At 39.0% G+C, this 27,255-nt stretch overlaps 1 protein-coding gene across 1 annotated transcript in view; it reads right to left on the reverse strand.

The window, feature by feature from the left end:
- The window catches only part of NYAP2 (neuronal tyrosine-phosphorylated phosphoinositide-3-kinase adaptor 2), a 242,254-nt gene that overhangs the window by 42,123 nt on the left and 172,876 nt on the right, over positions 1-27,255 (reverse strand). The window contains exon 4 of the mRNA XM_046642783.1: positions 24,269-24,478. Within this exon, the coding sequence (XP_046498739.1) occupies positions 24,269-24,478 (210 nt within the window). The remainder of the gene's footprint in view (positions 1-24,268; positions 24,479-27,255) is intronic.

Here is a 27,255-nt window from a genome sequence, read left to right on the forward strand (position 1 = left end):
TAAAAATTAAACTCATTAAACAACTAGCTTCCAATGATATTACATCACTAAGTAACTAAGAGTGACACAGAGGGAGAATGTGCCCAGTTCTGCTGGAAGAAAAGAAAATGTGTTGCACACGCTGGGTAGGAACCCTTTCTTTATGCCATTTCTGTATGAATTGCACTTTAGAGAAAAGCTTTGCTACGTCTGCAACACATGAATTTTTCATGGCCAACTTCAGCCTCTACGAACCGGCTTCCAGTCATTCCTTCCCCATCCCTCCCAGATGCACAGACTAAGATACATTTATGCCCATTCACACTCAGATCCTTACACACAATCTTTCCTCTCCCGCCCCTGCTTCCACCTATAAAACAATGTGTCACCTCCATTTTAAAAGTATTACCTTCAAGGGTAGTAATTGCCTCTTTCTCCACGAACCAAATTGTCTTTTCTCTGAGTTTCTGGTGTCATCCCCAAAACATAAATAAAAGACAATAAACAGGCTTTGGACTTAGAGATGATTTTGAATTTGACTCCACAACCTGTATGACCTTATTAATTTTTTTAATTCTTTAAGTTTTATATCTTTTTGAATAAAATAAGTAGAATCTTTTACCTGACATTCAGCATCTATTAATTTTATACCTACTGTGTGCCAGGGATGGGACAGTGTGGTGACCAAAATCCCATTCTTGCCCTAAGGGAGCTCACAGTCTATTGGGGAACACAGATATTAAACAACAAACTATGCTTTTGATTATGAAAATGTAGTTGTGATAAGCTTCTCGGTGGAATTATTGGTGGTAGAAAAACATTTATTGGGGGAACCAACAGGACTTGAAAGGACATTGATATCTACTTTGTGGACAGCAGAACTTAAAGATCTTGTTTGTTTTTTGTTCCTTCAACAAACATTTATCAAAAGCCTACTACACACAAAACACTGCACTAGATGCTAAGTGAGGGAAAAGAAGATGGCAATTATCCATGTTTTAAAGAGTTTATGTTTTCTCATAAAGACAGACATTAAACCTAAAATTGTTTGCTGAAAATTAGGAAATGCATTAGAAAGGAGAAGTGCAGGGTGCCATGGTGTCATTTATCAAGAGTGTGCCCTGTGTTGCGGGGAGCCAGCCAAGGCTGGGCCCTAAAGAAGCTGCTGTAATTAATGCCAGCCAGCAGCGCTGAGCAGGTGCAAAAGCTGAGGTGGGAGGATCCCGGCTGAGTAGATTTGTTTTCCAACCTACTCAGAAGTCAAAACTATTTCAGAATGTGCTGTTTTCATTCACTTTACTGCTTCTTTATTATAAGGAAATAGTAACAAATGAAATATCCTACTAGCCAGGATAGTGGGGAATAGATGGGCTAATGGTGGATCAAAGTTACCCAGAAAGTTCTGAAAATACCAAGTGCTTTTAAGGAATGTTGCCTCTCACCTTCTCTACATGCACACACACTCAGACACACACGCACCTGTACACACAGGCACTTGCACACGTGTGTGGTGACCCTTACCTCAATTCTCGTCTGCTACATTTAATGACATTACATTATTCTCCTCCAGAAAGCGTCTTCCCCTTTTCCATCTATGACACTCATGGTGTCACCTCTCTTCTCCTTTTGCTCTTTTTGCTTTTATCTTTATCTCTTGTTTTGCCTTTTCCTGCTGCACTTTCTCCCTCAGAACACCTGCACTCTCGTGGCTTCTTACACAATCTTTTCTCTCTTGGGTCACATGGCAGATCCCACAGTTCTGTCCTTTCCTCGTGCTTTTGTTTCATTTTAGCCCCAATGCCTTCGGGACACTAGTCATCTCATTGTCTCATGATGAAAACCAGGTGATAGCTCTTTCTCAGCATCTTGGATTTCCCTTGTGACTTTCCTATTTTCACAGAATATCACCTCCACTTTCTCAGAGGCTTAGGGTCCAAATCTTGTACTTTTTAAGTTCAGAGCTTTCTTCTTCTCTTTATATAAAATTAGTCTTGTTGGAAATTTTCTTTTTACTTTGAAATGGCTTCTGTATTTATCTCAATTCACTGATGCCATCATAAGTTTGGTCTTCAACAACTTGGGATATTTATTTATTTATCAGAATACATTCATATATTTATCATTATATATAGATCAGAAACCACCTTGCTAGTCCCCATAATCTCTCTGCTCAAAACTAACTTGGACACGATGTCAGACTGAGCTTCCTAGATTACTTTTAGGTCACCTAACTTGTTCAAAAATTTCCAATTATTCTACATTCCATGTGATAAAAACTTCAAAATCGTCCGACTAATTTTCAAAGGTCCCCTGTGATCTGGCCCCATCTGGTTAGAGCCGCCCTATTTTCCACCGTGCTCTGCTCCCCAGAACAATACAACTCAGTCGCCCCTCTCAGGCTCCACATTTGACGCTCCTTCACCTCAAGGTGTCCCCATGCTTGGGCTTTCATCAAACCAAATCTCACCTGCTTTCTAAGACCTAGTTCAACATGTACTTCTATTGTCACGCATCCCGATTCTTTCTTCTGAATGGCCTTAGCACTGAGAGAGAGTTTGCACAGCTTGCTGTGGCTTTGAACGTTTATGTTGTAGTAAGCGTTCAATTAATATGTATTTTTCTTCCACTGAAGACACTCAAGTTAACCTGGAAAAGGTCAATGAAACTTCTAAAAGCAAACAGAGGCACGTAAGGTAACCCAGAACATGCTTTAAGGTGGGGTTCAAGGCTTGGCTCCCGTACTCACTAAGGCAGCGACTCCCATTCAAGGGTACGAGACCTTCTAGGGTCCATTTCAGAGGAGGTTTTGGGTTCCAGAAATTCTCCTCAAGTTTGGTGCAGGTGTTTCTATTATCTACCCACCCACTCTTGAAAGGTGTTTAAATATATCGTACGATGACACAGATAAACTATCACTGTAACTTAGACATTAACTTCATTTCCAGGAGGCATAAATTCTTGAGTACCTTAGGGAATCATCTTTTATTATATAAAATAGTGGGTAAAGCATCCATCAGAATCCTGGTTGACATGTTTTCATAATGAGCCAATGTTTCCATATATCTCTTTACTGTGGTAGCACATTTAGTCACAAGGAGTGAGAAAATTCAATATTTTTCCTAGGAAAGGATGGCAAATAGTATTTCTTTACTGTAAGGTTATTTTCAAGTTTATGTTGAAGGGATTATCTGCTGAGTGACATAATCAAATGCTTTTTATATTACCCGATGTACCTACGGATTAATTTCCCCTGCTAGGTTTCCAGTCAGATTCTGACTTAATCAGCTTCTTTCCAACATAGATACTGATATCTCCAACGCTCAGACTGGGCCTTACCAAAATCCAAGCAAACTCCCAATTTCATCATGACCTGAAAAGGCCTTGCTTTACCCTCATTGGACAGCAGTCCAGATCATGTTTTGGTGCATCAAGCCCCCTTAGGCACTGCAATATTAACCACTAACCACAGGTTACACATGTCAGTTTACACTACTAGCCAAATACCCTGTGGGCTACCTCTAAGGTCAGGTCACCCAGGGGTCAACTGCCAAATCCCAATATGGCTTATATGGGATATGACCTCACCTGCAGCAGCAGGCTGAGAATATTGCCATAAATCCATTATGTACACATTCACACACAGGCAGACGAAAACATACACATACTTACGTGTGTACACACACACTCCATAATGTTGCAGCTTAATGGTATCGTATCATTGGGCCATTTTTTAAATTGTGAGGTTTTTATCTTTATCATGCTCATTTTGGCTCTTCTTTCCATTTCACATGGTCCTTAACTTAAATGAATTTGGAATCTATCATAGTGTTTGTGGAACCAGGTTGGTGAAACAAGTCCTTATGATGTTGGATCTGCCAAGGTTTCTTTGGCCAAAGGAACTGTCTGAAGAAGTCTTGAAAATCCTAGAAAAGATCCTGGTTATAATCAAGCCTCTTAGAGGTTCTCTAGGACTGTGACATCAAAGTTAAACTGTCCAACGCACTTACCTTTGGAAATACACTGTGCTTTAAGCCTTAAATACTGAGGCTTGGGAGCCACGGCACTAATAATAAGTTTTCCTCCTGAATTTTGCTAATATAAAAATTGCCAAGGCTTTGGGGGATGAAAAACAATTGACATATGCCTCAAAAGAGATCTAAGAGAGCTTTCCTCCTCTCAAAAAAACTCATTCCATTAAGAGATTAATTATGAACTAGAAGACATCTGTTCTTCCCACACCCAAGGAAGAACTCATAAACTTCCTTTGTAAACTCCGTCACTAACCATCCCAGAAGTAAAAGTTAATGTTGTTTGTGCAATTTCAGTGAAGATCAAATGTAAAGAGAACAAGAAAGAGAGAGAGGGACAGAAAGGAAAAGGAAGAATAGAAGAATGGAAAGAAGGAAGGAAGGACTGAAGGAAGCAGAAGGAGAGAGGGAGGGAGGGAGACAAGGTGAGAGGGAGAAAGAGAGAAAGAGAGGAAGAGAGAAGGAGAGAGAGAGAAAAAGGGAGAGAGACAGAGACAGGGAGAAAAAGAAAGAAAGAAAGAGAAAGAAAGGAAGGAAGAAAGAAAGAAAAAGAAAGAAGAAAGAAAAGGAAAAAAGAGAAAGGAAACAGACAGAAACTTTAACTCCTTGAAATAAACCATCATCAAGATATTATCATGCCATGTTTCAGGGTAGTAACAGCATGATCTTAAAATTTTTATTAAGTACCCCTTGGGCTTTGTTACTTAATAGTTAGTTCTTTCTTTTTATTCTTATTGGATACAATCTTTCATTGCTTTTTTTTCACGATAGTCATTTCTCATCTTCCCTGTAGGTGAACTGGATTTCTCTTTAGGATTATATTCCTTGTTATGGTTACAGGATAATCTCCAAGGTTTCCACTGCTATTATGGTGAGTACTGGAGTTCTCTTCACTTTCGGAAAACAAAGACAAATGACTGTTCTCAACCTCTGTATCCACACAACAATAAGAGATTTGTGCATTTTCACCAAAGGAAACACTTTCATCTAACATCAAAGAAATAAAATGTGTCAAATTCTGGAGAGAGATATTTTTTCTCTATCTTGGGTTTTTTTAATACACTATATTTTTCTGTACTAGCAGAGACTTGACTTTCCCAGCTCAATCACACTGCTAGAAGTTTCTAATCAATGACTCAGGGTGACGTGGAAGTCATAGACAGACCTTTTATTTAATACACCAAAGTATGCTTGCTGCACTCTACTTTCTTTTCCGGGGGAGGCATTTTTTTGAAATAACACATATGCTATTTGAGATAAACCAGTGCCTGAGTAATAAGCGGCCGTTTTGCCAGGACTATGTTACAATCTCCATGAATTCCAAACATTTTGTTTTAAAGTTTCCATTGCACATCATAGCAAACATATAAGATGTCCTCATGCCCCAGATTAAATGTAATTTTTCCTGTATATACTTTAAATAAATTTTCATAATTTTGCTTTGAAATCATTGAACTGTGAATAACCCAATTAATTCCCAACTGGCTATGATTTCTAGACAGCAATTATGCAAACTCAGGAATTCTTACAGGATTAGACAATCTAATCTACAAATTGTTTTCAAGTGTAATGGAATTCTTTTAATACGAAATTTAACAATTAATTAACTTGACCTAATGTCACACTTTGTACTGATTTAATTAGATATTCATTAACCATTCATGTGGCAGTTTCTTTTGGCATTTTGGTGTTACAATTTTTTTTAATATCAAATGTTTGTATAGACCCCCGAGAAGCTTATAGGCCAACGCATTGTCACTATGATGCTGAAAGATAAACCAAATCAGATCATTGCTGTGATCGCTTTGTAGGCATGAAGAAAGAAAATCAGCAAGATGCAAAACTCTACCCTGGGAGCCGATATTCTTCTCTCTCTCCAGCTTTTTATGGAGCTTTCCTCTGAGAAGGCAGCTGAGACTTGTGTAGCTTTGAATGATTTCCAGTACCATATAGTCATGGACCGAGGTCCTCACATTATCTGAAGGGTCAGATAGGAAAACTATTGATGCTGGAGTAATTGGTAATTCTTTGTGGGAATACCGGAATTCTTATGAAGATCTAGAACCCAGAGGAAAGTGAGGTGGCCACGTGGTGGATAGAGTTTATGATCCAAGATGGACTTAGAGAATTACAGGACCCGTTGTATAGAGGAGAAAGAGAACCACATGTATGTGAAGTGAGGAGAACCCATTGTATTCCTTCTGAACATCTGAAGGGCTGGGCTCTTCCTTGCCTTCCACTTTCATATGTAGAGAGAATATAAATCATACTGCTTACTATGTAGGGATGCTCTAGATGCTGCAATGCATCATTGGTTTCCTACATGACAACATAGTATTTGTGCAGTATGAACAGCTTTTTTGAATTTGACAGCCTTTTTTATTGTAATATATAATTTCTGAAATGCCAGTAGGATCTTTATCATTTTAGTTGAATATGAAAATGTGCTTTTTTCAAAAATACTTTATTTCACAATGAAAGAGAATTAAAGTACATGTGTGTAAGGCAACATATTTTATCTATTTAACAAGTAATATGTGCTCCTTAATTATCTTTAAAATCATTAAATAAAGAAAATCCATCTGCCAAGATATAAATTCAAAAAGATATATCATGATTTGTATCAGGATCAAATATATATTACCGGGGATAAAAATTTCACTTTGTGTTATGGCGTCAAAAACAGAATAAACACCAACAACAAAAAAATAAAATCCTTTCATTACCTAATATTAGGAAAGAATACATGACAAAAAAACATTTAACCTATTTTAAAAATATGTTATATTTTACTTCTAAATAACAAAATAAAAAGAAGGAAATACCAGGCTTAAATTTTGTACATCATCCACCTTATTAATGTGAAAACTCTTTATTCCTGAAAAATGACAATCAAAACTGGACTTAATACTAATAATATTTCCTTCTTTATACCATTGGTTTTGTGGTTTGTTAAAGAGAAAACATCTCGAGACAAAATGTGATCAGACATTATAATTTTTATGGTCCTTATAGCGTGTTGTATTTGGCCATCATCTTTATGCTTCTGCCTTGAACCACTGTTTGTTATAGACATAAACTAAGCAATACATGTCTAGGAAGGAGACTAACATATGACCACCAACAGCAGGGGACTTCATTCTGATCTCCAGTAATGGCCATGTTTATTTACTCTACAACAGAACTTCTGGAGAGCTCTAAGAGCCTTTGGGGTGATGGGGACATGAGGTCAAAACTATTTTCGTAAAAATACTAACCAAGACACTAATTGTTTTTTTCACTGTGTTGAAAAATGCACTCAAAGTCCAAAAACAATGCTGGATAAACCTGTTGTTACCTTAGCACATCAAAGCAATAGCACCAAACTATCTTAGAAATTATATATTTTTCACTGCTACACAGACTTGGGTATTTGGCAGACACTTTTTCAAAAATGAATGAAGTGAGCTTATTGCTTTTAGGAAGACAACTGGAAGTATTTGTTGACAATGATAAATTTGAGCTTTCAAGCAAAAATTAAAATTGTGAAAAACTTGTATTCGCCACTGTGAGCCTGACAGCATCCTAATATTTAAAGACTTTTCTTACGAGATCAGTGGTGATATTAATGAATGTGTGCTATTGATTTTTATAATGAAATGTGTCAACATATGGAAGATTTGCGTGACTTAGTGAACTGAAATTTTCTGAAAGCACGATGTTATAAATCATGCATGGGTAAAAGATACATTTAAAGTGCAAGATAAGCCAATGGATTTTAATGTAACAGAGCACAATAAGTTTATTAACATGTAACTAACCCTTACGAAACTGCTATCGTTGAGTTTGGGAAGAGTATTAAAGAAGAATATCCACAATTATATGAAAAGGTTATTAAAATATTCCTCCCTTTTCAACTATGCATCTGTATAAGGCCAGATTTCCTTCATATATTTCGACCAAAGCAACATATCACAGTTTGAATCCAAAGCAGATATGAGAATCTATGTTCTATTGAGTCAGACAGTAAAGAGATTTGCAAAAATGTAAAGCAATGTCAATCTGCTCACCAATTGTTACAGTTTTGGAAAGCACAGTTAATTTTCATGAATAAAAATATTTACGTTAACATATAAAGAGTTTTTTGGTTTTAATGAACAGATAATTTTTTAATTCTCAGTTTTCATTTCTACTATGTAAATATTGTTAGATTTAACCCAAATAAAGAGATTCTCAATAGTTTTTAAGAACATAAGGGGTTCTGAGACTGAAGAGTTTGAGAACCATTGCTTCATATAGATATGACTCCCCAAAGAGTTCTCTTAAAAAGGTAACTTTTTATACAAATAATTTGCCAGTGGAGTATTTAAAAAACAAAAAGTGAAACAGAAGAAAATACCATGTGGAATCACAAAAAACGTGCGAAAACATTTGAAAACTCCAGGGAATTTGGAGACCACCAGTTGTGAAATGCTGCCCTAGAAAATTCTCTATGGCAATGTCCAAGAAAAACTATCACCTGCCTGTGAGACCCAAGGGAAACCACCCAAATTCTCAGGGCACTTTTTCATCATTTATAAGAAGCAGCAAGCTCCAAGATTCATTCATTGACTCTTTGATGTTCATAATCCATATCTGTTGGAACAATTGAGGTGACCTCAAAAATACTCTTGATTGACCATGAGCTGGTTTACTAAGGTCCTTTTACTCTTCCTTTCTGGTCTGCTTTTTGTGCTTTATTTTTGTAACAAGGTTGGTAGGATTATGCATAACTCAAGTTTGCTATTTGCTAAAATTTCCTAAAGTTGTTGGTAAAAGTTTTAACAGTAAATGGCTAGGCATGACAAAAATTTATTTAAAAATAAAATTTAGGAGTGCCAATGGTCATCTGTCATTTTCACCTATCCAGATACGTTTCCTCTTTTTCCTGGAATAGTAGTTTGAATTTCCTTTGGAGAATAACATCACCAGTAATCTCAGTTCTTATGCTCCCACAGTAGGGGCTGACTCCAGCTCCAGTGCCAGAAGTGGTCACATGACTCAGGTCAGTCATTCTATCCGCCTTGGCCTCCCTGATTGGTTCAGGAGGGGTCATGTGACCCACATCAGTCAATGGCAGCTGCCTTCATACTTTTACTGGAGCTACTGGGAAAGAGGTCTATCTTTGCAGGAAGGCTGCCAAACTTTCACCTCTTACTAGCTGGACGACCATGGGCAATTTGGTTGACTGACTTCTGTAAGCTTCAGTTTGTTCACAGGTAAATGGGAGAAATAAAGGTACTTACTTCATAAAATTATTGTAAGAATTAAATAAGAGAGGGCTGGCCCCATGGCCGAGTGGTTAAATTCACCTTCTCTGCTTCAGTGGCCCAGGGTTTCACTGGTTTGGATCCCGAGCGAGGACATGGCACCACTCATCAAGCCATGATAACACAGCATCCCACATACCACAACTAGAAGGACCCACAACTAAAAATATATAACTATGTACCGGGGGGCTTTGGGGAGAAAAAGGAAAAATTTTAAAATCTTAAAAAAAAAAAAAGAATTAAATAATAAATGTAGATTTCCCTGCAGTGACCAGTATGTCACAAGACCTCAAGAAATGTTAGCTATTTTTATTATTTAAAGGCAAATACGATCTCTCAGCTCCTCTGCTTATAATATAATGAAGTCTCAATTGCTTCCTCATAATGACACGCATGGCTCAGCTTACATAACCAGCCTCATCTGCAGTCTTGTTCCTGCCATGTGGCATTAAATTCTCCAAAAGCTCCGCACCTTCTCCTACTCTACGGTTTTAATCATGCCACTCCACTCGGCCTAGTGTCCTTGTTCCTTCTCCCTTCCTTCCTTTCCCTCCTTTACTAAACTGTCTGCTCTGTGAGGACAGGAGCCATCCCTCTCTCTCATGCCCCACTATATTTCCCCTGGGAAACATGATAACCAATCCCTGATAAGGACTCATGTGTATTTATTAAATGAATTATTTTAAACCCTATGTTAAAGAACGAAGCCCAGTGTAAAAGATGAATTATTTGTACATTTCTCACTTGAAGAAGCGTTTTCTTCCATTTCTTCATCTTTCCCAAGTTTCTAGCAAAAAGGCAAAAATACATTGACCAGACTTCAATGAAATTTAACAACAAAAAAAATCGAGGGGGAAATGGCAGTTCCTGTCTTGGACAGTAGATGGCAGTGCAAACACAATTTGATATGTGGTCAGGTCTGCTTACAAGCTTCCAGAACTAGGCTCTGTAAATGCCCAGCATTAGTCAGACAGAACCGTTCTTTTTTGCAACGTCCCTATGACTTTTCACAGAAACATAAAGGGCATTCTTTGTGAATACTGTTGGTGCAGCGTACCCACAGGGCCTTTCCAAAGAAAGTCAACTGCGGCCAACTAGGAGCAATGTCAGGGTGGACCCCTTCCAGAGGACACAGGGTGGGGCCACGTTCCTGCAGTGAAAGACACAGGAGCTGGCAGTACAGTCAAAATTCAAGCCAGAGTATTGCCATCTTGGTTCTCAAACAGGATTAATCTATTGAGAGCCAAATAGGTGAAGGCACCCTCTGCACTATCTGAATTGTTTGTATCTGGTTAATTATTTTTCCCCAAGAGAATTAGATAGTAGTTGGAAATTCAGAATTTCTCTAAGAAGAATGAAATTACTACCAAGTTGCATTTTTTTCCAGCAGAGTTCAGGGTATCTAATATTATATACAATGTCATGGTTTATGCATGTTTTGGGAGAAATCAAGTTTAAGACACTGTATGTGTGTATGGGTGTCTATATACACTCACGCACATAGTTATAAATAGTATATGATAATAAGTTAGCTGACTTTGCAAAGCGGATCACATAAGACCCAAGCTTAAAACTCATGAGCGGCTTTATATATAACACACACACTCACACACACACACACATCAGTTAATATTACCAAATTCCTTGATTCTACATTGCTGTCATAACTTAAACCAACCATCTTGCCAGAAAAAAAATTCAGAAAAGAATATAGTTTAGAGAAACCCTACAAATTACTGGAAAACAAAGTCCCGTGTCCTCTCAGTGAATCAAGGACAATAATGTCCTCTTGCTATAAAATATCAAGCCCCATCATAGGCAAACATAAGCTTCTTGACAGCAGAGGTCATCTGTCATCACCTCACAGTGTCCTGCTCAAAACAGGGATCTCCCAGGTTTGCTGAATGAGTAAATGACTGAACCAGAGAAAGACAAGCACACAGGATGTTGCTATTTTTAAGGGAGAAAAAAGCACATGTGTGACATGATTGCTCAGGTGCTCGAGAATTAATTTTTAGATATATGAAACAATCATTTACAAACACCTTTCAGTTGCTTATAGGAAGAGAGAAATTTCATGGGCTAGAGAGCAGAGAAAACATTTCTTCTTTGGATTTACAAGGCAGGTTATTTGGGGCAGCACATCTATCTTCATAATTCTGTTTCTCTTCATTTGGGATGATAATACATTAGCTGACTTTGTAAATCTGATCCCTGAGTTTAAAGTCTCGGGAGTTGAAAATCCATAAGTGGCTTCCTGTCATTTTTAGGTAAGACGCGAATCACGGTGTGGCCAGCTCAGCATAGCCATGCCAGGCTCACGGCTTCCCCTGTCGCCACACTCTCTTGCTCCCTGTCCTCCTTTCAGCCACTCATCCACACACGCCCTCCTGTAAAGGGTCACTGCCCCTCCTGGGTCCTCTCCCTTGATTATCCTTTCTCCTAATCCACCTGAGATCTCAGTTTCCAAGTCCTCAGGATGTCGTGCAGTGTGGAGGGAGTGCAGTGTCATTTTCCTCAGTGGCTTTCGTCACAGATTGTAATTACATTTTTCACTTTTGTGATTAATAGCCACCTCCCCTACTGGCACATGCTCAATGCTTGATAATATTATACTGAGAAACACAGATCAATAAATGAATGAATTCGTGAGCGTGGAGGTGGAAATAGGGAAACTCAACCTAATGAAATCATGGGAAGAGAGAGATGTACCATGGGTCAGAAGCCTGAAATTCCTTTCTTGATTAGAATCTACTACTTACCAATGAGCCTGGGCAATTGAATTGATTCCTCTTGAGCTTCAGTTGGTCACCTAAAAAATCAGATCTGTCAAAACTGACCAGAGTGGAGCCATTTTAAAATGGAGTCAGAGCTGCCTTTCCAGAGGAACTGCTTTGCTGTCTTGAAACTTAGGCTGGGCCAAAATGGCAATTATTTTACAAGCAATTGTTTGAAAAGTCAGGAGGAGAACAGACATCCTGATCACAAAGACTGAGGATGGTGGACTTCCTGAAGACAGAATCAATAGTCCATCAATGTTTAGACAAGACTAGCTCTCTGCCTCCAACCCAGTTAAAATTCTTTGTAATATAACCTCCCTTCTTTGCCTTTAAAATCCCCTGACTTTTACTCCTTTGTGGGATACTATTTGGGTTTCTATCTGAATCTGTGCTTCCAGAATCACAACTCTTTGAACCCAAATAAACGCTTAGCCACTTAAATTGGTTTCTGTTTTCATACGTTCACAGATCATAATACCAGGCCACAGATGTGCATGTTTTTGTGAAGATCAAACGAAATAGCACTTTTTTTTTGAGGAGGATTAGCCTTGAGCTAACACTCGCTACCAATCCTCCTCTTTTGGCTGAGGAAGAGTGGCCCTGAGCTAACATCCATGCCCATCTTCCTCTACTTTATATGTGGGATGCTGCCACAGCATGGCTTGATAAGTGGTGCATAGGTCCACACGCAGGATCTGAACTGGCGAACCCTGGGTGGTTCATGCAAACTGCGAACTTAACTGCTATGCCACCGGGCCAGCCCCGAAATAGCACTTTTAATAGTATTTTATAAGCTAACGCATTGTATTTAAATAGAACGCATTATTTTAAATGGGCCACAGATAATCTACAAAGGTGATAAACTTAAATTCCATAACTCAATTTAAATATAATTTGCAATAATCTTAGAGCAAATTTCGTAATTAGATCAGACTCTGTCTTCTTCAAACTTGTGTATTTAACTATTAATTTGAACACAGAGGATCTTAGATGTGATCTGAAAACAATGATATTTTTCTCTCCCCACAAACCAGTTCCCACCTGCTTTGCGGGTGCCAGTTCTTTCTTACCCTGTGGATAAACCCTAACCCAAGTCCCAGAACTTTCCTTTACATTTCGATAATTAAAACTCCTTCAGTTTCTTCAAGTCACAGAAAGTCTCACTGAAGTCATAATTTAAACACCTTGTTCCTTACATTAATTATAATTTTGAACTTTATTTCAAGGAACGCTTCTCTCCTGGCCCAATTTAGGCTCACTCCTGGCACACAGAGGAGACAGTCTCTCTCTCTTTGCCTTGTCTCAGGTTCTTACCCCTCTGCCCTCAACTTGGTCCCCACCATGTCTACCCACACAAGGCCCAGGGTAGATGGAGCGGGGAGAGGTGAGGAGGCAGGGAAAGTCTTCTTGACTGGCACTAGCATGAACTGGTGTGTCTCGCACTCTGGCCATAGCAGGGAAGGGAAGAGAAGTGAACAACTCTGTTCTTGGGGTACTTTCAAGTATGTCCTGAATGCCTCCCATGACTGGCCATCTCTCCCTGGAGATCCCCTGCCTGTTTGCCCACTGAGCATCCTGTAGTGCACCTTGAGCTATGTCCTGCAGAGTCCTTGCCACTCCAGGCAGTCACAGAACCTAAGCCACCTCCAGAGCTTTGCTCCATGGCCTAATCTGGTCCATGGGAAACACACTTTCCACACATCTTTAACCCATCATCAGCGGCTGGAGAGCAACTTGCCAAGCAGCTTTCTGCTCTGTGGTCACAAGCCATTCAGCTCACCTCTTACACTTTTTTTTTAGCTGTGTCCTCTCAATGACTAGAAATAAACAACAAGATTTCCAGGGAGTCACATTAAAGTTTCTCTCACTTGATTTTCTACTCGGGGAGACACTTCACTTCTCATCTCTCCTTGATCGGGAAGGAAACTTATCATGTACACACACACACACACACTCACACATGCACAAAGTCAACCTCAAAGTCTTTCTAATATCTAGTCTCTAGCCTCTCAGTCACTAACCGCTTTCCTAGTCTAGAGATGGGAGATCAGGTAAGGACAACAAAATTCATTTTGACCACTTCTTTTGCAAGTTCTGCTTCTGTGGTCTAGCTTTTTTCCTTGGAATGTGAGAGTAATTACCTTCTATCATTTTGCAATTAGCCTTCTGCATTTTATCCCCTGTTTATTTACATTCAAATCCTGTAAAGACACATTTTGGCTATTTAAAATGGTTAACTCACTCCAAGTTCTTTTTTTCTGGTTGTTTCTCCAAGCTGTATCATCAGCATCAGGAGAAATACAAATGAAACTATTTCTCTGGTGAAAACAAATTCTAGCAGGCAGAAGTCCCAGTTTTCCACAGAGAAATAAAAGTGGGGTATTAGGGAGATGACTTATATTACTCTCCAAAGATTCTCCAAATGAGAATTCTGTTATATGTTTACTACTAGAATTCAGAGAGGGAGAGTTACACTCTGGAGTGTGAAAATCGTGAGCAGAACCTAGCAACAGGATCTGCCACTGCTCCCTGAGGAAATAACCAAGCACCCAATTATGACAGCGAAGGAGAGCAGATGTGGGGAATTGTCTTCTGGTGCCTGAGCTGACTGTAGAGAATGACAGCCTTGAGGGTCATAGACGCTGAAGCCCACAGCTGCCTGGGGCTGCGGTGGAGCCAAGCAGGAAGTTAGTCAATATCCTACAGCGAAGCCCAAATTACAGCGGAGGCCTGAAGTCTACCAGATTGGTTTGTTGTTCCTGTTGCATAATAAAAACGAACACTATAACAGAGAACTCACAGGCTCTCTCAGTACACAGGCCCTAAATGGTGAAACCACGACAGTGAAAAAACGATGCTTTGAAAAGCGGGATGGTGAAGCAAGAGATGGGAAGGTGGATTTTCACTTTTTACTTGGACTGTTTTTCAATGAGCATGCTCTACTTATGTAATAATAATAAAAAAGCATTTCCATTTGAAGGAAAACCAGCCATATTCAAACAGACCATGCCATCTATATCAGTTAATTATTTCACACTACACCCCAACTCAGTGACTTAAAATGACACTCATTTTAAATTTTGTTCATGAGCCTGGGTCAGATGCTTCTTCTGGTCTTGGCTGGGCTCACTCATGCATCTGCGGTCAGCTATGGGTCAAGGAGGTATTTCTGCTATTTTGTGCTGTGCTTTCTCACATTTGGGGGTTGGCTGGCTGTAGGCTGGGGACTCTTGGCTTTCCTCCACATGTATCTCATTCTCCAACAGGCTACCTCAAATTTGTTTACGTGGTGGTAGTAGGGTTAGGAAAGAGCAAGGGGAAGCATTCATGGCCTCTTGAGGCTGAGGCTCAGCACTGACACACAGTCACTTCCATCTCATTCCATAGGTCAGTGCAAGACATAAGGCCAGCCCAGATTCAAGGGGTAGGAAACAGACCTTACTTCTTGATAAGGAGTTATGAAAGCATATTGCAAAGAGTGTGGATCCAGTGAGAGGGGAGTAGTTGGGACCATTACTGCAAACTCAGCAACCCAAAGTAGCCAGGCCACATGGTGAACTGGAAGAAAGAGAAGAGGACGTAATTTGGGAATTGTATAGCCATGGGCGTACCTCAGAGACATTGCAGGTTTGGTTCCAGATCACTTCAGTGAAGTGACTATCATAATCAAGCAAGTCACACAAATTTTTGCTTGTAAAAGTTATGTTTACACTATACTGTAGTCTGTTAAGTGTGCAATAGCATTACATCTTAAAAAAATGCACATATCTTAAATACAAAATACTTTATTCCTTAAAAATGCAAATGCTGTTGGAAAAATGGCGCCAATACACTTGCTCAACACAGGGTTGCCACAATCTTTCAATTTGTAAAAAACACACTATCTGCGAAGTGCAATATAGTGAAGCACAATAAAATAAAATAAAATATATGCCTGTATACTAAAATGTTTAATACTAATCAGGTTCTAAAAGTAAATCTTTTTCATCTGCACTTCTGTCCCCTCTTATGTGCTTGTCTCCTACTTGTCCTGCTAGTATCAAATTTAATATCACTTTCTCCAGGAAGCCTGTCTGAATTACCTTCCTTTTAGCCGGAGAATAAATCATATGATTGTGTCCAGCACTTCCCCCTCATAACATTTATAATTTTTATTTTCTGTCTTGCCTGCTGGACTGTAGTCTCTGGGGATGCAGTTCTAGTCTACAGTATTGCCCTTGCATGCCCTGCACCCCCACATCTAGTTCCTGCATAGTACAAAGTAGATGCCGAATAAATTTTGTTAGAAAACAGACACGAAGGGAATGAATGACTGAATTAATAGGTGAATGAATGTCAAGTCGAGTATTTATTAAAGAAAATGTGTACCTCTGTGCTTATCAACATTTTCTTGTGATTCCCACATCCTTGCCAACACGATTTTAAATCCCATTCATTGTTACCAAGCAGAACAGAAAGAGTGTGAGAGATTAAGATTACTTCTTGATAACTGTGTATAATGCAGCAAACAAGTCTTAAAGTCTCCGCCTGATCCTTTCTCTAAATTTCATAAATGTAGACGCGAGAGAATCCAACAATGGCAGTCACCCTGGCCTAAAATCTTTATTGGAAAATGCACTAATAAATGAAGCACGGGACATCCACTAATAGTGGTCCTATGGCCAGTTATAAAGTGTGTAGCTAAAGAACGCCTTATATCATATTTGCAATGAACTGGGCTTTCTAAAGGAAACGTTTGGTCTTGATCCTAGAAAAATTTTGTCAGTAAAATTGAATGAGAACAGAGCAAAGTTTGGTCTACTAGTTATTATAAACCAGCCTTGTGCTAGGCATTCCTATGCATTTTTTTATTTAATCCTCATAATGACGTACACGGTAAGATTTCCTTCATTTTTTTCTGCAAAGATAGAGACACTCAGGCACAGTAGTGTTGTGTAATTTCCTCAGGTCATTACCACCAAAGTATTAATTTACTAACATTATTGTAAAGGATGGTTTATGTGCATTTAAAAAGACAAAAAAGGGAACTATATAGATCTATTATGGTTTGTCAGGAAATATTGTCATGCTTTTCCACAATTTTCAGTTAGGCTGCCAATTCTGTGCTGCTCTCTTGTTTTCACCTCTTTAAGCCTGTGTGCATGGCACTTTTCTTGGATATGAAGGGCTGAATCACAAATTCTGAGTTATAGTTGCAGGAGGTTTATCAGCAAAGTTAGCCAGTCATCCCACCGTTATCAAGTACAGTACAGTAAATATGTTTCATAATTTTCAAGAGGAGAGCATGTTTCTTATAAATCAACTGATAAAAATTTAGTTTCAAAGACTGCACTCTTGGATTCAACCGCGCTTCCCTCTGCTGAGTCCCAGTTTTCTGTTGCTTAGATTAAATGGCCCCATTCTGCTACATCTCCTTCCCAGGTACCCACTCATGGGCCTGTGGCTAATATCCTAACATCTTTGTGATCTTCCCAATCTTCAAAGATGTGATTAGAATATGAATTAGAGCAGAAAATATCTTAAGAACCATAGGTTAAGGTGTGGGTGCACTAACAGCCATGTTGGAGCCAGAGTTCTCACCATCCCCAGCAAAACAACTCTTGACTCCTTTCGCTGCACTTCTCTTGCTATCTTCTCTGTTGCAATTCTGCTTGTTCCGGGCTCAGCTCAAATGCCACTACTTATAGGAAATGTTCCTTTATTACCCCAGACCACTGATCTCTCAGCTCTGCTGCAAAGGTATCTGCAAAGGTGTCTGGAATCATAGTGATGACTAGTCTTTATTTACTACTGTGTTCCAGACACCATGCTAAGTGTGTTTATATGTTATCTCATTTAATTCTCACCTTTAATTCTTAATAATATCTATGAGTTAGTACAATTACCATCCATCTTTTATAGATGAATCTCAGAGAGATGAAGGGACACGCCAATGTCATCACTAATAAAAATCAGAATCCAGATTTAAATCCAGATCTACCAGATGCCCAAACCTCAGTACTCAACCACCATATTATACTGTATGCATGCATTTATAATTAGAAGAAAATTTACTCCACAAATGTGATGTGCAAGAAATGGCACATTTCTTTGTTTTCTTTAAATGAAATTAAATCCGTATCTGTTTTTCACTTCTCTGAACTTGTGTGCAGAGGACTTTCGTGGATATGAAGGGCTGACTCACAAATGGTGGTCAAAAATGCTTCCCTGCAATGGGATGTGAAAAGGCCCAGAACTGTTCTGCAGAGCAGAATATACCAGATGGCCCTTGTAGTATTCAGCCCACACTGGTTATCATGGGGAGTCTGTTTTCCAAGCATAAGGAGCCCCTTAATGTACAGAATTCTATATTTTAGAGGCTGGAATCATAAAGCATAAAATCCAGCCTCACTGGAAGCCCCATTCCAACTCTACCCCCCATCCTCCCTCTCAATCAGAGGCTGTGACACTTTGAAGGATGTGAGGTGCTGGGAAGGATGCTGTGAAGGATTAGGCTGCTGGTCCTTACTGGTCATGGATTGCCAGACCTCTGTTCCTCTTTCAGAGTTAAGAAATTCTTACTGCCTTCTTGACTGTCTAAGGCCATGTGCCTCTCTCTCTAATCCCCACTTCTACACTTAGTATATCCTTAGGATAACCTTCTCAAGGAGCTACAGTTTCTGGAAAACAAAAGCGAGGAGAGCAGATGTCTACTGGCACCTGTTGCTTCTGCCATAACCCAACCTCTCTTTGCTTCAGGGTCAAATTCATGCCTCCACTGAATGGTCATTGCTTGATGTTACAAAACAGAAAATGGAAATTGACAGCCTTTAGGTTTTACTCAGCCAGATGAAGCAAATTATTTGATTCAATGTTTTTGAAAATTGAGCCATATTTAAAAATTGGAAGATTACACATAATAGCATTAAAGCTGGGAATTCAGGGTGAGCATTTCTCATGCTGAGCATCAGCTGGTGCTGAGTAGCTTCTATTCCCTTGAGGTGCCCCTGAGGTTTCCAGGTCACCTGCATTTCCATCATTTGGTCCTGATGTTTGTCAGTTTGCAATAGATTTTCTTTGCAATGGAGAAATATTTCTCCCTACCTATGCTTCTATCAAATGTGGAAATATTAGAACTCTTAGATTAGCTCTTAGAAATATTAGCTCTTAGAACAAAAGAGCTTCAAGTTTCAAGAAAAACGGGGAAAATATTTTCCTTTGTGGGAGGAAAAAACATTCCTATGTGTGTAATGTGCAAGCAAAGTATGTGTGTTTTGCAGGAGGCACCTCTCCTAATATACTCGCTAACGTGACCTGCCTGTCCTCTGGGCATCTCAGCTTGCATCCCTTGGCGGACCCTCTCAGAACAGCAGAAACACACAAAGCTGAACACAGAGAAGTTGAGGTCTTTTTAAGATCACTCCATATGGGGTAAATCCAAGGCTTTCTGAGTTTACTTTCAAAATGCTCCTTCAGTCAGTCTGGCCAAGTCAGGAGAGGTCCCCCTCAGCGTTTGTTCATCTTCTTTAGCCCATGTGGAAAGTTCTCTGTTTATATTTCTTCTTAATTAATGATAATAATAATGATTTTTTTAAAGACGTGACGTAATCTGGGTTTAAGACTTAATGTTTCCCATTAAGCCAACCAACGTTTTTCAAGCCCACGCTAATTTTCTATTCTCTAAATGATACTAAATGTATACTAAATAGTCGATAATAATGAAAATAATAGATTTGACTATAATCTAATTAATTTATGTTTGATAGATTTGTGTCATAAAGAAACACAGTAAAATCTTGGAGTGTCAGAGACCATGTTTTACGTAGCTTATTTATGGTGTATGTGGGTGTGTTTCTTTCCAGAAACCATTACAGAGTGGGATAAGCTGCTTGGAAACTATCTGTTGATTGATTCAGTGATTGAAATCTGAATTTTTGTTAATACCATACTTACTTGTGTAAGTTCCACTTTTCCCCATTATTTTCATGAGCATTTGAGTCCCAGTCCTCTACTGCCTTCAAGAATCACCCTCTGGAGAATCTCTGATTTACTGAACAGCAGTGACTTTAATAAAGTACCACAGCAACCAGTGGCAATGTTAATTAGAACTGAGATCTCCTGACACATTCCTTCGCTTGACTTCAGCAGTTCCTCCATTCCTCAAAAGAGCTGTTAAGAGCAACCATTTCAAGTGGCTAAACTAATTTTGGTAAAGCAATAGTCTGTGACCGGTAGGAGTTTGTGTGCCTGTGTGTGTGTATGGGAGAGAGAGAGAAAGAGAGAAAGATGGAGAGGGAAAGAGAGAAGAGGGGGGAGAGAAAAGGGAGAGATAGGGAGGAGGAAAGAGAGAGAGAGTCCGGAGAGAAGAAGAGAAAGAACCAGAGGCAGAGAGTTGACAGAGAGAGGGAGATTTATAGGTGGAATCTTCTTTCCTGTCTAGTGTTAGGTGTAGACTTGAGTACCTCTGTTACTCAGGGAAGAGAACTATCAGTTGCAGTTCTAGTGTTTCTGGTAGAGAATTAGTAGTTCAGTGGCCCAGTGACAAGGAGACAATACTGAAACGGAAGCGTGAAAAAGGAGAAAGAGTAAATAATGACTCATTTTCTATTGTCCCAAAATAGCAAGTCCAAAATACTCTCTTCACTAGTTATTTGCCTATTCTGGACAAAGGCCGTCTCACTGATGAGTATTCTCCAAGTAGTGCATGGTTTGTTTAAAACACCAAAGGTGAGGGAACTTCAGATATTCTATTTTACACATTTTTGCTTATAGAACTAAGGCATTTTCTAGTATAGAATGGGTACATTTTAAGTTCTTCCTTTTTAGGAAAATAAAAACTACCAACATAAACATTTTTCCTTTTCTCCCTTTTTTCCCTCAAAACTGGAATAAGGGTAGGCTTCATAGACATAATTTCCGCGATGTATTTGGGAGGCACTGACTTCTAAAAATTCAAGTAATGTAAGTGCTCTTTTGAGTGTTCATGTTGGTGGTTTCATTTTCATGTAAGAAGCCCTGATTTACGCCAACATTATATAAGTGACTACATTGCCCCTACATTTCACTTTTTTTTTTAATATGGACACAAAAATGTCTTTATTGAAAATACAACAAAAATCTTTTCTTCTTCCACCTCTATTTACTTCCTTCATAGTCTAAGATGGAGAGTGTGAGGGACTAAAGATATTTTTCCCATTTTTTTCTGGTCAGTAGACAATTTACTGCTCTACAAACAGAGCTGAAAGACTCAGGAGAGTAGATTTTAGACGCCACAAAGCAAAAGAGATGCTTCAAGAGTTTTCAGTGGAAGAAAGTGAAAGTAGGTTATAAATTTTGTTTACACTCTGAATTTCTTAGAAGATTCAGATCAAAGTGTCAAAAATATACTACAGTTTACCTATTTTTATGAAACTTACTAAGCATCCAGTAAAAGTTTAATTGTGGGCCATCTAGTTGTTTCATTTCCACTTATTTCACAGGCTCTTCTTCCTTTGCCCACACTTTGAAATGTTTGGATTCCCCAGGGTCCAATCTCCATTTCTTTTCCATCTCAGTTTCCTGCTATTCTAGTTGAGAATTATCTAGTCTTGGGGTTCTAACCACTCCAAAGGTCTCCAGTCTCAGTCTTTAATACCACTAACTCTCATTAGCTCCAGACCTGTAATTCCAAGTGTTTACTAGCTTCTCGGTTAGATGTCCAAGAGAACTTCCAATTTAACTGCGTCAAAATTTGTCCTGACTTTTCCCAATTAAACCTTGTTCCACATCTCATATTAATTATCTCTATCTTAGCAAATGGGCTCCCAGTCACCCATGCTTGAAGCCTTGGAGTCATCATTGGATCTTTCATGATGGAAACTGAATTATACTACATCTATCTTTAAAAATATTTAAATGACTACAAAATATCCAACACATAATGTTCAAATCCTCACCAGGATGTCGCAGATACTGTCCACTGCTTATACATCATCCTCCTTTATCTCTGCCAATAGACTGCTGATTTCATTTCCAGGTACAAGGCAGGGGCCCCTTGACTTGAAGGAAGGAAGGGCCCTCTATAAGCACACGGCAATCCCATTCCTCTTCACTCAGCAATCGGTCCAGAGGACGTGCTCCCCAGTTCTGACTAACTAAAGGGAGAGTCTACTAGGGCATGATGTCCAGAACTGTCATAGACAGCTCGTGATGGTGAAAAACATCGTCAAGGGTGGCAGAACAGAAGAGTTCGAAGGATAGAAAGTTCCCGGGTCCTGGATGACTCACTCAACAGTTGCAAAACACCTGGAGCTGCCTCCTTCCAGATGGGCTGTTACAGGAGTTCACAAAGGCCGTTATCACTTAAGCCTCTGTTAATTGGTACTTTGTGGCTGAACGTATTTCTATCTAATACACAAGCCCCTCAGGATGCCTGCTGTCGGGTCCTGGCCTACTTTGCAGTTTCTTCAGTCAATCTTCCCCCATCCCTCACACCAAACACACTAGGTTCCATCCCATAGTGCTTTAGGTTTTCATCCAGAAGCCAGACTTCTTTTCTGTCATCTTCCTAGGGAGCAGCTCTTGATGTTTCAAGCTCTACTTCAAACGTTACATCCTAAAGTAATTGTTATTTTATCCAAGAAAAGCCTCTGATTGTTCTTGCCAAAATCATAACTTCCCAAGAAAAACTGATTGATTTCTCTTCTACTTCACATTTTATTTGTATATAATACATAATACTGCTGTGATCCATTTGTCTGTCTTGCATTTGACTTTGAGCACTTAAACGCGAAGATGTCTTATTTGTCGTCGTGCTCTCAGATCAGAACAGTGACTGTTATGTAACAAACACTCAAGTAATGCTTCTGGTTTTTATAAAATAGTCTTTGGTCATAATAGGAGCAGATATTGTTCATGTTTTTTGGATAGAACTGGTATAAAATTAGATAATTTTTTTAATATTAATAATAAACCTAAAATTAATCATAATTCCTAACCGAATAGTGATGTTAACCCTCTTTGGCGGTGGCTTTTTTTTCTTACAAAATACTATTTGTCCCCTATGTTTCTTTTTCTTTTTGAGAAAATGCACAGATATCATCTTCTCATATATCTATAGCTATTTATACTTTACTATCAAAAATATATTTTTACACTTCTGCTACATTCACATAATGTTCCTTCTCCCGGACTTGAACTCACTGTCGCATTGGTTATCCATATTGATTCTTGATATAGCTCCATCACCAAAGCTTTAAGTTACATTTCAAGTCTAGGGAAACTATTGCTCTGTTTCTGGGTGGGTACTGTTCTAGAAACATCCTTTCCCAAATACGGAGACCATTCATCCTGTTTCAATTTTAACTTGTGCAAGACTGTCAGAGAGCCCACAGGCCCAATTCATGTAAATTGCTTTCCACGATGAGGATCCGAGTTGAAAAGAACATTAAAGAATTGGTCTTTTCTTCAGAGCCCTAAAACTCTTAACAAATAGAAACCTGAAAACTACAGGCGATGGCTTGATTATTCGTTGTTTATTTCAATTGACAGCTCTCTGTGAGTCCATTATGTAGATTAATCGGTTCAAAGCAAACATATGCTGCTTTCAAAAAATTGATGTTTAATAATATTTACCTCTTAACAATGCAAGTCTGCACGGCAGATTTTAATTTCAACTTGTGAAATGTAAAGGTGTATTCGATTATAATTTTCTCTCTCTTTTGACATAGATTTGGAAACTGAGTACCACGCCCAATGCCCAGTTACTGTCTTCAGCTCACCACTTCAGACGCCTCCCAATATCTACTCTCTCTCCTGCCTTCAGATCATCTTTGTTACATTTTTATCCTCAATTTTACTTTTTGTTCAGTTTTTCTTCCAGTTGCCTAAATCTTTTTGGAAGCAAAGGAGGCATAAACTCTAAATCACTTAAACTTCATAAATTAAAACTGCTTTAGACGAGCGCTCTAGATGCTTCTGAAGAAACTTAGTACAAATGTTTTGAGTTGTCGGGGCTGCCACATTGCACAGCTCTAAGAAGCACCATTCAATTCTCTGTCATCTATTTGAATAATGCTCCCCAGAGTTGCATTTATTTGTGTGAAAAGCTACTTATGCTATCTCTATGAGTAGAGACAGAGATATCTGTAGTTACGGTTCTCTAAGGGATAATTGTCTAAAACTAGTTTCTAGAATCACAAGGAATTACCGTCTGGGAGATCATTATCTTTCTTACCTGAGCTGTGGTTTCCTGCTAACAAGGTGGGGCTCACAGAACATCTTCCCAGTCTACTGGTGACCACAGGTGGCCCTGGCGTTCCATCCCATTCCTGAGCTTTGATAGGCTCTCTGGAGGAAGATGCCCCATGATGCCCTCTCTCTTTGCTGTCCAACTTTGGTAATGGCTCCGTGCTGTGGCTTCGGACTTTCAGTTCCTCTGTCGATTCTGTGTATTAATCAGAATTACATTCCGTTAAATAAAAGTCAAATCCTTCCAAGATTCCCTTAAAAAATTAGAGAATGATTTTCTAAAATGCTTTCAAAGTGTTTTTGGAAACTCACACAAGTGTTGGAGATTACAGCGTTTAAATTTAACATGGATGGAGATCAACATGGGGCCTTTTTTCTAAGGTGTGCCAGTAAATATCGCTGGGAAATAGTTTTCTCTCTGGAGGAGGAGAACCTCAATGAATCTTGAGTCTTCTTTAGTAACTCTGTCTTGTTTAAAGAGCACTTTACACTCAACCTCTTTACTTCCTCACCTTCCATTCATTCCCATTCTGCTACCTGCGGTGACATGAATTCAGCCCAACCACTCTACTAAAACTGTTTTTGTTAAGGTCACCTAGTGCCATTTAGTTGGCAAATTGAAAAGACATTTTTTAAGCTATTTTATAACTCTTTGGTTGTTCTCTTCTTTATATCTTCAATTCTCTCGCCTTTACTGATGGCCCATCTTCCTGTGTTGTGTTCTATGTCTAACACCATTTCTGTGTCATTTATACCTTCTTTTCCTCCACGCATTGCTTACGTGCTGTCTATCCCAAAGTTCTAGCTTAGCCACTGTTCTTGTCATTTTATATATATTCTTCCTGTGATTTTTATCTTCCAGGATTCAACTAGCAGTCATTTGACTGTTAGCGATTTCTAAATAGTTTTTTACACCCCTAACTGTCTGCTGGCTGAATCCACCTGGATGCTCCATGGATGACACAAATTTAACATTTCAGATACTACATTGACACCATGTTTTACTAAACTAATGGTTCCTCCTGTCCAGCCAACCATCCAAGCTAAAAGCTTGTCTCTCCCTTTCTTTAGCTGCTTCTCCCCAAATCCATCAGTCAGTAGATTCTGCAGATTTTATCTCTGAATATCTTCCTCTCTCTTCTGTTGCACTTTGTATCATGTCTATCTCAATTGCTCTGGTTCAAGTTCTAATCATCGCCCTTGAATTATTGCAACTTGTCTCCTTGACTCTCTCCTTGACTTCCCAGAGTACAAGCCCCATATACTGTCAGAGCGATCTGTTTAAAATGCAAATCCAATCAAGTGTTTTTTCATGGAAGGGATGTGACAGCATTCTGTAATGCACGTAGAGAAGTGTTAAAAACAAAAACACACGGGCCAGGTGGTTAAGTTTGCGCACTCTGCTTCGGCAGCCCAGGGTTCACCAGTTTGGATCCTGGGCAGGGACCTAGCACTGCTCATCAAGCCATGCTTTGGAAACATCCCACATAGAGGAAATAGAATGACCTACAACTAGGAAATACAACTATGTGCTGGGTTTTGGGGAGAAAAAATGTAAGAAAAGAAAAAAGAGGAAGACTGGCAACAGATGTTAGTCCAGGGCCAATCTTCCTAGAAAAAAAAAAAAACTAACCTTGTAAAAGAAATAACAAAAACAAAAATGCAAACCTGTTTATGAACGTACCCTTGACTAAAATCCTTCCAGAAGCCTCCTGTTATCCAGAGAATTATACCTAAGCTCCTTCTTACGACCCACAAGATTCTCCACCATCTCACTCTTCCCTTCCTTACTTCATCACTTCCCACTTGAACATTTTATTCAAGAAACATCACTAATTAGTTGCAGCTTCTTCCTCACCACTCCATCTCCAACCAAAACAACACCGTTTTCTGTAGCTAATATCTCCTATGTCCCCTGCTTTGAATACCCTTATATCTTGTCTTTGCTCTTTAGACTCTCCTCAGCCCTGGTTACTCAATTTAAGTACCCTCTGAAGCCTTCCCCAATATCACCACCCCATGTTGGGATATGGTCATCTCTGCACTGACATTGTCTTATATCATCTTTCTACATATCTGCTCTTCTCAAAAGGCCCTGAGTTCTTTGAAGGCAGGGACTGAGTTTTGTTCCTTGCTTTTTTTTTTTTTTTTCCATTTGGTGCCTCCAGCACCTAGCATATTGCTCAGTGGGTATCTAATTAATTAATTAATTTAGTAGGTTTCTCAACTCCTCAGGCATCTTTCTGATGGGTGTAGGAAATCCAACGTCCCTAATGGAACAGGAGAATCAAGCGAGTGTTATGAATGTATTAGAGTGGCACAGAGCTAATAGCATTTTGCAAAAATCTGATTATCTAACAATCACAGTTGTAAAATTCACCAGGTTGAAAGTTTAAATCAAACAAAGAATCTTTGAGAAAGAGTATAATGAAAAAAATCACAGAAATGGTTCAGAGAATCTGGACTCTGTTTTCTTTGCATGTAGGTTCAAATAGTAATCAACTCTCAGCAGTGTGATAATCCAAATATCACACATGTTCCCCATTATCTGAATCTGTGGGGCAGAGAGAGAACAGGTTGTAATACATAAGTAGCCCTGGGTGAGGAATCTGAGGGGCCCAGCTTTGCAGCCCTGGTCATGGTCATGGGCTAGTGACCCATATCACTAAGATCTTGATTTCTTCTCTTGGAGCCTCATTTTTCTTAATAATGAAACAGAGATAATACCAGCTCGGCCTAACTCCCCCAATTTAATCTGAAGGATCTAATAGTATTCTACATTTTAAAATATTTTTAAAACTAAACTGAGCAACATATGTAAAAACTAGTATTAATTTAAGTAAATTGTAGCCATTTATCCTTTATGAATTTATTTAATCTTTCTACACTTGGACTAGATAATCACTGAGAGGCTGAATATACAAACAGAAAATTGCCGGACCACATGAAAAAATAGAACTGCACCCACTATCT

The sequence above is a fragment of the Equus quagga genome, chromosome 17 (genome assembly GCF_021613505.1).
Source record: "Equus quagga isolate Etosha38 chromosome 17, UCLA_HA_Equagga_1.0, whole genome shotgun sequence".
NCBI classification, from domain to species: domain Eukaryota; kingdom Metazoa; phylum Chordata; class Mammalia; order Perissodactyla; family Equidae; genus Equus; species Equus quagga.